This window comes from Pteropus vampyrus, unplaced genomic scaffold (genome assembly GCF_000151845.1).
Source record: "Pteropus vampyrus isolate Shadow unplaced genomic scaffold, Pvam_2.0 Scaffold251, whole genome shotgun sequence".
NCBI lineage: Eukaryota > Metazoa > Chordata > Mammalia > Chiroptera > Pteropodidae > Pteropus > Pteropus vampyrus.
Window position 1 is genome coordinate 677,889 of NW_011889032.1, and position 12,070 is coordinate 689,958.

The 12,070-nt window shown below is 45.9% G+C and overlaps 1 protein-coding gene across 1 annotated transcript in view; it reads right to left on the minus strand.

The window, feature by feature from the left end:
• SEZ6L (seizure related 6 homolog like) overlaps nucleotides 1-12,070 on the minus strand; it is an 88,003-nt gene that overhangs the window by 49,945 nt on the left and 25,988 nt on the right. The window contains exons 6-8 of the mRNA XM_011374653.1: nucleotides 9,706-9,872; nucleotides 8,631-8,825; nucleotides 7,031-7,169 (exon numbers count right to left, since the gene is read on the minus strand). Coding sequence (XP_011372955.1) covers nucleotides 7,031-7,169; nucleotides 8,631-8,825; nucleotides 9,706-9,872 — 501 coding nt within the window. The remainder of the gene's footprint in view (nucleotides 1-7,030; nucleotides 7,170-8,630; nucleotides 8,826-9,705; nucleotides 9,873-12,070) is intronic.

The window sequence follows — 12,070 nt, forward strand, 5'->3', positions numbered from 1 at the left end:
GTGAGTGAGGGTAGGGGGAGGAAGGGAGAGAGAGAGAGAGAGAGACAGACAGACAGACAGACAGACAGACAGACAGACAGACTTAACACATCCTTAAGGATTTAAAAGTTGCACGCTCAGTTGTGTTTTAAAGTAAGTGGCAGATTCCTGATGGAGCTGGGAGGTTCTGGCCAGGGGGATTCTGACTCATTTTAAAATTATGCACCTCCTTCCCACCTCCAACAACAACAGTGCAAGGTGGATGGTCTTAATCAATGCTGCAATTCCAGGCATCCATTTGGTGCTTAATGGTCATTGTTTTTACTTGCTTGAATCCTTTGCTCACATGAGCCCCTCCTGGAAAGCCCTTCCCCCATTACAGCTTGGCCAACTGACATTCTTCAAAGATTCTGCTTGGATGTCATCCTCTCTGTGACATTTCCACAACTCACAGAGTTAAATCCGGCACCCACAACCTCTCCACCCCCTTCACTGCCATCCACAGCACTTAGCCTGCATCTCACCAGGTTGTCTCTTTATGGCCTTACTTCCCTTTCTGAACTTTGAGTTGCTGGAGGCGTGGGAGCCAACCTGCTTCATCCCTGAGACATACAGCTGGTTCCCCAAAAGGCTGTTTAAGTCTCTGAAAGTGGTGTGTAAACCCTGGCTCTGTCCATCACTAGCTGTGTGACCTGAGGAAGCCACTTAACCTCTCTGTGCTGTCATTTCCAAATCCATGAAGTTATGAGGATAATATCTGTCTTATAAGGATTTTTGGTAATCATAATCTCCATTCATGAAGCGCCAAACTACGCACTAGACCCCATGCGATGTGCTTTGCATACATTATCTCTAATTTGGGTAATCACCCCTCTGTAATTATCTCTACTCACATTAGCTCTAAATTATGTAATTATTATCTCTACATAATAATGTTCACGTTCATTATTGCTCATGGATATAAACTATGCAAATCAGGACCCAGCACATAGTAGGTCCCTCATATATGGTGACTAGTTAGAACAGTTATCTTCAGTGCCCACAGCATCAACAGACCTGCCCAGTAGGTGAGGGAGAAAAAAGGCCCCACTCGCCCTGCACATGTGGCTGTATCCTCATGACTCAGCAAACACTGCTCTGTGCCTACTATGGGCCACCTACCCAGCTCAGTCTGCAGTGCAAATGCCTTCCTCCCCGCCACTGTGATGAATAACAATTGCAAACACTTAGGCAGGGCTGAGGGGCCCTGAGGACAGAATTATTTTTACTATCAAACTCAAATTGGTTTACTAAAACTGTCAGCGGAAACCAAGCAAGATAAATTAAACTCAGCAGCTCTTGGGCCTCATGTAACCCTTGCTGGTGAGATGCTATTTTCACTCCCTCTGTCGGGGGAAAGAGGTGCCAAGTCCAGATGCCACTCTGCCAAGAGTGTGCCAGAGTTTGCCAGAGAAAGCTTCGGGCTGGTAACCGCAGGCCTCGGCTTCTTTTTGCAAAGCTTTAATCCTATTAACGGCTACCCAGTTTGGGAAAGTTCAGATTCCCCAATGCTGTCTCAAGGCCCAGCCTGATTCCTCTGCTGCCTGGCGATCTTTACTCATTGATGCCGCCCCTCCTGCATAGCTAAGCTCCGAATACACAGGGCTCCCTTCAGCTCCTTTCAAGTGCTGGTGAGGATCCCAGACCCTGGAGACACCGCAAGCAGGGTTTGAATCCTAGCTCTCTGCCAGTTCCCAGCCACGTGGTCGTGGTCGCTTTTCCACATTTTGGAGCCTCAGTTTACTCATCCATAAAACAGAGGTAATAATAGAAGCCACTGCATGCGCTTGTTGTGAAGGTGCCTGAGATGTGAACCGCTAGGATGTGTTACGTGCTTAGCATATATTTGATATTATGGACAAATGAGGGGAGAGTTGGGCTTTCCTGCTTCTGAACCTTAGCATATGCTGTTCCTTTTTGCTGAAACACTGTTCCTCTCCATCTTTGTGCATCATCTGTCTATCTGTCTTTCAGGTCTCAGCATAGATGAGGGTTTCTCTAGTTTGGCAGTAATGACATTTTAGGATCAGCTAATTCTTTGTGGTGGGGGGCTGTCCTGTGCATTGCAGAATGTTTAGCAGCATCCCTGAACTCTCCCCATTAGATCCCAGTAGCACGCCCTCTCTACCAAATGTGATGACCAGAAATGCTGAGTGTCCCCTGGGGGCAAAACTGTCCCATTTGAGAACCACTGACTTAGATATTGCTTTCTCAGAAAAGCTTTTTCGCCTTCCTCATCCGAGGCTCTTAGAGCCTCTGTATCCCCTCTTGCCTTGTGCCATGTCAGCTTATGACACGAGCTCCCTGCATCTGTCTTGTTTGTGGCCAGAGCCCAGCCACAGTGCCCTGTTCACTGTGGGCTCTCGATCAGTGTGTGTGGAAGCAAACTGAACTTGGTCGATGACAAAAATCACAGTCTTCACAACATGTCCATGGTGACTGAAACTGGATTGAATCTATTTTGATGTCTCTTCAAATCCTAAGGCCCTGGGATGATGCTTGCTATGTGGCCCATGGAGGGAGGGAAAGCTGCCTTGGGGAGATAATGTCCTCCTCACTGGCCCCATCTTGAAGCCTGTCTGTGATTCCGCCATCATCTTCACCTTTGGCTTAGCATCTGGTGTCCAGATTATCCAGAAGATAATCTCCCCAAAGCCTATCCCACTCAGTCCCCAAACTCTACCAGTGGATTTGAGCATCATTGTGTTGGGGGACCTCTGAAGTCCTCCCACTCTAGAGTCTAATTCTAAGTCTGTGATGGCAAACCCTTTGATACTATATAAAACTTTCTTTTAGGGGTCTTCTCACTACTGTTAATTTGCTTGATAATTTTTAGCCAACATTTTATTTCTTAACCAGGTTGCTTGTGATATAATATAGGTGTGTTTATTGATCAATGGAGGCCATATCCCCAGAGGCTTTTCCCGTAATTTTTTTTTTTTTGACTTTTTTTCCCCTCCTTGTGCATCATAGCCAGCCGGATGGGAATTTGAATTCACATTCTGGTTTTGAAATTTTATGGCCATGTGACCATGATGAGTTGCCTTTATTTCACTGACTCTTATTTGTTGAGCACCTACTAAGGGCCAGGCACTCATCTACATCTAGGGGTTACAGCAGCGAATCAAACAAACAAACAGAAAACACCCACTGTTCTCATGGAGGTGTTTGTGGACATCGTAAGTGGAGGAGGTGCAGGTGGAAATGCTTCAACAAATATGACCACGTGCGGTATGCTGAGTGAGGAAAGTGAAGCCAGGAAAGAGTATCGAGAGAGACAGGGATGCTAATTTAAATAAGGGGCACTGGGGAGCATCTCAGAGGTGGTGGTCGGTGAGCAGAGACCTGCAGGAGTCTGCGAGAGCAGAGCTATGCAGATATCAGTGCAGAGCAAAAAGAGCCAGTGAAAAGGCCCTGAGGTACGCTTGTGGGACAGCAAGGAAGCCATTGTGGCCAAATGGAGAAAGCGAGGAGGAGAGCGGGAAGAAATGAAGTGGGAAAAGGAACCACGGCCGGATCACAGAAGGCCCTTGGTAAGAGCTTCGGCTTTGACCATGGATAGAATATGGAGCTACTGTCAGGTTTTGAGCAGAGCATGATGTGATCTGCTTTAGGTTGTCACGGGATGACTCAGGGTGCTGGGTTAAAAATAGCCTCAAAGAGGACAAAAGTGAGAGGGCTGCTGTGACAATGCTGGGATGAGATGGTGGTGGCTTGGACAGTGGCAGGGGCAGTGGAAGTGTCAGAGGTGCTTGGACTTTGGGCATATTTTGACTCTTGAGTAGAACCGCCAGGATGTATAAAAAGCTTGGGTACGGGGCATGAAAGAAAGAGAAGAATGCAGTTCATAGTGAGTGTGCTGGGTCATATGAGCCGATATTAATCATCCAGGCATCTGGCGAGCCTGTTGGCATATTCCATCATGGGCATATTTAAACAATGGAAATTGGCAAAGGCTACAAATCAGGGTGTTGCTCCCCACTCACCTACTTGCCAAGAAAGCCAGTGATTGAACATTTACCAGCTTTCCACTGGTCTAGAATATCTCCAAGTTTTGTTTTGCCTGTGCGGCTGGTAGAATGGACAATACCAGCTCCAAATCCCCATTTGACATTGCTAGCCTGGCCCTGTAAAAGTCTGAGTTTGCATCCTGTTGTCTTGAGGCAACACATTACTTTGCAGAGAAAGAATGTGAAGCCCAGAGAGGCTAGATGGTGGGTCCAGGGTTGCTCAGGAATCATTGTCAGGGCATGGAAGAAGGAAGCTAAGGGTCCTCTCTTTTAGTCAACGCTCACATCTAGGGGTGCCAAGATGACCGTAAGAGAGAAAGTCTGCTCCCTTCCTGGTGCTAATGCCAGTGGTGCCTGGCTTTGGGAAAGGGTTTCCGCTTTAACTGCTTCATGTTCCTGCATCCGCTGCCTCACTGAGGGCTTTGCTGTGAAAATAAAAGCCCATTTGGTGTCAAGCTGAAGGTTAATTGAATATTTGATGCCTGGAGGGGATGAAAGCAGGTTTCCTATTTTCTTGTATCCTTATCCAGGCCTCTGACACCAAGGGGAGACATAGGCCAATCTGGGTGAAGCAAGACCATCTTTCTGGGAGGTGCACTGTGAGGACAGGATGGCTGAACCCAGCAGAAGGGAGGGGACCGCAGACACTGTCTTGTGGAGTGGAGCTGGAGGGGACCTTTGCAAGAGAAGTCAGGGAATTGGGAGCTGATTTCACCTTCTCCTGGCTGAAGACTGAGATGATTTGCCCAGTAACTTCTGGGAGGGAGCTCTTAAACCAGGTCCATAAATTTATCTTAATCATGATAGCACTGGGGAGCCACAGAGGTTTTCCTAGAGAAATGGGCTTTAGAATGAAATTCTCTGAAGCTTCGGCTAAGGAGACCTTAGGGCCTCCCTTGGACTCTCTGCCTCTGTAACCCCTACCCAACCTCCATGCTCCAGCCACACTGAAGTTCCTTTAAGTAACTAAGTGGTCCACCTTCTCTCTCATTTCCAGGGTTTGCACATTCTATTCTCACTGACTAGGACACTTCCTTTTTCCTCATCACTTACCTACCTTCTCTTTCATCCCAGATTAGTAGTCACTTCCTCTTGGAAGCCCTCCTTGATTTCACTCAGGCTCCCTCAGCTGCCCGTCCTCCTCATATCATTGCCCTTATTACACTGCATATAATTTCTTTCTGCCTCACCCACTAGACAGTGAAAAACTGTTCCACTTTTCTCACAACTGCACCTCCAGTACCAAGCCTAGAGTTTGCACGCAGTAGGTGCACAGCTATTTTTTTTTCAGAGTTAATAGAGACCGTTCAATCCACTCTCTTCCAATATAAACTTTACTGCAGAAGGGACAACTATCAGAGCCTTTCCAGTGCCTAAAGCTGTACTTGGCTTATAGTAGACACTCAAAAATTATGTCTTGAATAAATAGACACTTTATTACAGATTCTAAAAGTCAGAGAGATGAGAATGGGAGAAAGGGAGGCAATTCTTACTGAAGAGTGAGTGAGGCGATGGGCAAGGGATGCTTGAAACTTGCCCCCAGTAGCCACAGAAACACTAATGTCCCAAGGTCCTTACTACAGATGAGAAAAAACAGGGCCCAGAGAGAGACCCATAGTCGCATGGTAGAGGAGATGGAATTCTGACCCAGGCTGGCCTGGCCCCAAGTTCACAAGAGGCAACTGTTTAGGTTCTGTAAATCTTTCTGCTCAACTGGAATAGGAGGTCCTGGGACAACCTCTAAGGACATTCCGCTGTCTCTAAGGGACAGCCTCAAAAGACAGTCACTCAAAATTTCACAAATAATTTCCCTCTTCTCTTGAAAGTTTCCTCTGTAGAGCCAGACAGCCGCTGAGTTCTGCTTCCCAGCCTATTGAGGGGCTTGAGGGGAGAACTGACCCCCAGAGGTCATTGCCACATCCAGAAAGGCTCCTCTGCACTTGGCATCCCCTCCGCTCCCCAGCCAGTCGCCGTGTCTGAGTCTGCCAGGAAAGCCTTTCTTCTGCTTCTCCAGACACCAGCAGCCATCCTTGTTCCCTTCTCAACTCTTTCTCATGTGAGACAGTGGAAAGAGCATGAATGAGCAGTCACACAGCCTGGATTCAAATTTCAGCTCTGCTACTTGCTAGCTGGGTGTTCCTAATCTAGAGGATGGGATAATTACTTTACCAGGCAGGGTCTTTTTGTGTGAGAATTACCTAAGATATACATGTTGAGAGCAATCACTTTTGCATCTGGTCCAGAGTAGGCATTGCCCCAAACTTTATAAGTGCCCCGATCCCTGGGGAGTTGGTGGGGAAAAGTTCTGGATGGGGCGTCTAATAGCTAACCCCACTGAGTATAGAAAACAGCTACACAGCCAGTAAGTCCATTCATGATAGTATTTCTTCATTTAGCACCTACTATGTGTCAGGCTCTGTGTTAGACCCTGGAATAGAGCTAAATCAGAGCAGGCCCTGACTGCAAGGACCTTCTAGGGTAGTTGAGAGAGACAGATAGGAAACAAACTACTGCAGTATGGAGAGTACACATTACACTGCCCTCTTCCTTCTGGCCACACTGGCCCATCAATCCTTTAAAATTGCTGTGCTTGCTCTTTTCACAGAGCCTTTGCATATTCTGTTCCTTTTGGGTACATTCACTCCAACTTATCTTTTAGATTCCCGGGAAAGACTTCTTTGACTTTCCTCTTTATATTGTATCCCCATTGTAGAATCCCATAGCACCATGCACCATTCCTTACATCACTTATCAAATATACGGTATGCAATTATTGGTGCATTTTCTCATTTAATGCCTGCTTTTTTAGTAGACAGAATTTCCTAAGCATAGAGACTTTCTCTTTGTGTGTATAATGTTGTCTCCTTCACTGTTGGGCTCCCAGTTCTTTGCACGGCTCCTGACACATAGTAGATGCTTATTTAATATTGGAGGAAAAAATAAAGCATGACCAGTTTCTTCTCCAATCTGTCTGGGTTGGGGGTTCACCGAGAAACACTCACAATTGGATATCTAAGAAGATCCGTTTCTCCTCCCCTACGTGGATCTTCCAGATACAATCTTCACCTTCCACATAGGGCTCTGGCCAGTTTGGGGACAGCACCACCCCAGCCACAGCAGAGAGCTCCCCACCACACATGGCTGTAAAAGACACAGACAGACACGCTTTATTTATAAGGAAGACAATATGGCATAGCAGTTAAAAGTGTGGGCTATGAAGTCATACAGTCGCGGTAGAAGATGCTTTCACCTCAGGCAGTCCATACATGTGTAGGATGATTCAATTAAGGATGGCCACCTGCCTCCTTCAGCTGAGGGTCAATGAATGTGGAGCTATAGTACTTTCAGGACCAAGGACAGAGCTCAAAGCTGAATCAACAGCCCTGCTCCCTGCCGGGTGAGTAGTGGCTGAGTCAGGTAGACCTGGGTTCTAGTCTTGCCGCTGCCACCAACTGGCTCTGTGTCAAGGCATGTAATTTCTTGAAGCCTCGGTTTCCTTTCTTTGCAAAGCTGGAGTGACACCCCTCCTGATTTCATTTGAGTTATTCTGAAGCTTAACTTGAAACTTCTGAGCTCATGGGTGTCAAATGCAGCACAGTGCCTAGCACAAGGTAAGTGCTCAGTAATTATTAGTTAACATAACTGTGAAAGACCCCATCTCTGAACTGGAAGTATAGATGTGGCTGCGGCTGGCACCTGGCCCTTTAAATTCCACTCTGTTTACCGCTTTGGAAAGTTTTCAACATGGCAGAGGCCAAAGCACCAATAAATTCTGCTCTGTTAAACCAGCACATTTAATACAGAGATCAATCTTTCACCACAGAGAGGCTGTGATTTCACGCCAACCACCATCCAGGTGGCGGCTGCCAGGAGCAAGTGTTCTCTTCATTATTCCCATGCCCCACAGCGATCCAGGCTTGGGGAGCCTTGGTGGCCTTGAACGTGGGGAAATGGGGAGAGCAGGGCACTGGGGGCCCATATAGGTGAGGGTTCTACACAGTCGACACTGTCCAGGGACTCAGAGTATAAGTCTCTGAGAACGGAGAGACCCAAGTTCCATTCCCGCCTTTGTCAATTACCTTCATTACATCCTTAGGCAGGTCATTTCCCAACTTCTGTTTCCTCTATAAATGGGCTCAATAGTAAGGGCGTAGTGAGGATAAAATCAGATAATGTGCACATAGCCCTTGGCAGAGTGCCTGTAACACAGTTTTTGCAGTCCTGTTAACAACTATCATCATTATTATTATTAATCAGGCTCGAGACTGCCTTGTGTTGTTGGGTGAGTGGTGCCCTGAACAAGAATGCACAGCAAAGGAGGTACAGAGTAACTCAAATCTAGGCAGGAATCTTTTCACTAAGCTGTGCCCTATTGGGCCTGTGCCTGGAGGAAGGGGCACGTTTTAAAATGTATTGATCGTGTAATTGTCTCAAGGACAAGCAGCACACATGACCCAAAGGATCGTGAGCTCTGGAAGGGGTTCTAATGCTCAATTCAGTATAAAAAAGGATGACATGCCTCTAAACTGGGGCCGTGGCATTTTCATCTGAGGGGGTAGAATTCCTTGGGCACCCCGAGAAGAAGGCAGCTGGGCCACTCACCTCTGCACAGGGGTTCGGTATCATTCCAGTACGGGTCCCGTACATTGATGCACTCAATGATGGCTGGACCCTGTTCCAGGGAGTGGCCGGGGTCGCAGGTGAACTCCACTATGGTCCCAATGTTATAGGTTGGGTCGGATGTGGTGAAGTTCCCATTCTGAATATAGGGCTCGTAGCAGTGGCCTTTCTCAAAGGCTGGGTGGGGATACAAAAGACGGACAGTAGCTCAGACGAGTCAAGGGTCACTCGCAGTGCTGTGTCTCAGAAGATGGGTCTCCTTTTGATGTTCAGGATAGCTCTAAGGGAAATGGGTACCAGACCCTGTGATCTGGTTTCGACTGACCTGCTGAGGGCCTTTGGGCCATTCATTTGGCTTCTTGGGGGTCTCATTTTTTTCATATCTAAAATGGGACTCAGAACCTCTTCCCACCCCTTCCTGCAGAACTGTCACATTTCAATTCTTTTTAACATCCCATATGGATCCTTTTCATGTCTCATAAATAAGAGTCCTGCCACTTGAAACCATAAGTTTGTCTAAGAGAAAGATCAACTTAGGGAAGACGGAACCGAAAGAACTCTGAGGTACATGCAATGTCCAACGGCATCCTTTCTTAAGGGGCCGGGGCTGAGCAGGAGAGGCTCTTACTAACGCTTCTTGGAGGAAGAGGTGGCTTTCACTGCGTAGAGCAGAATTTACAGGTCCAGGCTCAAGCTGGACAGAAATCTTACCTCCATTTTTTCGAACTTGTGGCCTTGGGCAAGTCACCCAAATTCCCTAATCTCAGTTTAGTCATCTAAAAGATAATAACAGCTTTCATGTTGCAGTGTGGTGAGCATCAAATGCATACTGCATATAAGACACCGGGCGCATAGTTAGCTCTTAGTAAATGGTAGGCATCCTTATTAGTAAAGCTAAGTCTGCCTTTAAAAGTCCAAGGGTCAGTCTGGCCACTGGCCTCTCTCATCCTTGGCCAGCCAGATTTCTACCTCCCAGGACCCAGCCCCAACCTTGCCATGCTTCTCCTGCCCCCACACCACCACCCCAGGAGAGGGGGAGGCCCCGGCAGACCCTCACCCTCAAACCGGATGTTGAAGGCTGAGGCTGCCCGTGCCTGGTTGGACGTGAACTCGATGCGAATGCTGTTGCCCTCACTCAGCAAGCCCTCGAAAGGGACGCTCTCGGTTGGAAGGGAGTCGTGGAGAAGAGTGGACTTGTTGGTCAGCCCACTGTAGACCATCATCCTGGCAGTAGGGAAGGAGAGGAGGGCCATTGAGAGTTATCCTTGGGTCACTGACACACAGCAGTAGGACGGGAGTGCAGTGAGCACTGGCTCATTCCCAGACTCGCATCCTGATTTTGCCCCTCATTTGCCCAGATAAGTTGCTTTACCTTATAGAACCTGTTTCATTTCTTTGGAATGTTTGTCTCCGACTCATGAACTGATTCTGAGGTTGTAGGGAAAGTGATGTGTATGATGTAATTAAACTAGGTGAATTAATTGATATTATTATTACGAATTGAAAAGTTGGAATTAATGGGCTAACATCATTTATGAAACAGTGGTATATATAGTCAGACAGTCAGTCTCAACTCTAATTTCTGAGCTGTGTGACTTTGGACAAGGATACTTCACCTCACCAAGTCTCTTTATCACCTGAAAAATGGATACAATCTCACCTACATCAGAGTGTGAAAATTGGGTACAATCCCACCTATATCAGAGTGTGGGAATTAGAGACCATCAAGTACCAAGTGCCCAGGGTAGAATAGGTAGGCAAGTCAAGTTTATTAAGCATTTGGCCTCTAATAGCCTTTGTCTCTGATTCTCATTTTCTAAGTGCATCATGTGGGAAGTCAGGAATCCTGATTTGCAGTTTCCAATTCTCCACTGATTGAGTTTACACAAATCTCAATACATCTTGGGCCTCAATTTCCACAACTACGAAAGGAGAGATCATAACGTCTTCCGTATCTATCTTACAGGTGGGCTTTGAGACTATGACAGGATAAAGTGCCCTGAAAAATAAAATGTGTTAGACAAAATGTTGGTATTCAATTTTACTGTTATTAAAACCATTTGATATTTGACTCTTTCCTAGTCTTGGTATTTTTAAAGAAATTATGCAAAAGTAGGGAAAAAACAGTATATAAATTCGATAAGATATTTTTTATGGAGTCATAAACAGACATTTAAAATCTTTTGAGTTTTTTTTTTACTATGATCCATAAAAAGACTTTATATGTTGCCCAGATAAATTTCTAATGTCACTAAAGTGCATAAATGTTGAAGCTACAGTTTGTTCATTTTGCCATGTGTCCACTGTGGCTGAGATCAGGACGGGGCTGGAGTAGAGGCCAGGGGTCATTCCAAGAGTGAGAAGGGACCTCTTCACATTCTTCTGATTTTTGCTGATTCTGTTGTATCTTGGGGGCAATGCCCTAGGATTCCTCTTTCAAAGAACTGAAGTCTTTGGCTAAAAAGTCACTTTGGAGGAAAACCCCAAGATTTCAAAGTCTCTTTAGCCTATTAATCTTCCCAAAATAGCAGTTTTTAAACTATGACCTCTAGAATGTCTGAAATAGTAATAAGTTTTATCTCAAACTCATATGGGTGTCTGCGGTCACATGGGTTTGGAAAAAGCCGGGTTAAGTAAAAATGAAACACTTTTCCTGTAGGACTTGTCAGTGCCTTTGCTAGCGAATGTGCATTAATACCTTCCAAGACAAGAATAGCTTATACCTGTTTGACCACAGGACCCACCTTTTATGCTGCATATTATGGGACTGTAGTTTAGAAAGACTTCATTTTGGGAAAATCTTCTTAAGATCTTTCTTCATTTATCTCCTCTACTCAAAATTCTTCCATTCAAAGCCCTTCAATGTACGACCTCAATTTACCTCCCAGCTTCATTTCCTCCTCTTACAGAGAACTTCTATTGCCGTTCCCCACCCACACCCTAATGTACTTGTTCATTCTTCCCTCCAAACCTTTGTTCCCTCACACTCTCATTCTTCCAGCTTGGAATAGTAAGTACTCTTACTGTATTTCTGGGTTCCCTTATCCCATCTCTTTCCAAGGTTTAGGTCAAGGTCTTATTTCTTTTCGAGCTCTAAGCTCTTGTAACTGATATATTATGGTATTTTAGCTGTTTTTTCTTCAATAAAATATATGGGGCAGACAAAATTACTTTCTCTTCTTCGTAGCACAGTGTCTGCATTTGTGTGTGTGTGTGTGTGTGTGTGTGTGTGTGTGTGTGTGTTGACCTTTAACCTTGATGAGCTACTACAAACTTCTTTCCTTACTGACACACTTGAGCACTGGTTTGCCTCGGTGGCTGTCAACTCATACCTTTCATAGACTTTTGTAGGGCCCCATAGAAACTACTAATGAAACTACCGTGTCAGTGTACCTGGCTCATTTATCATGATTTAAATGCCT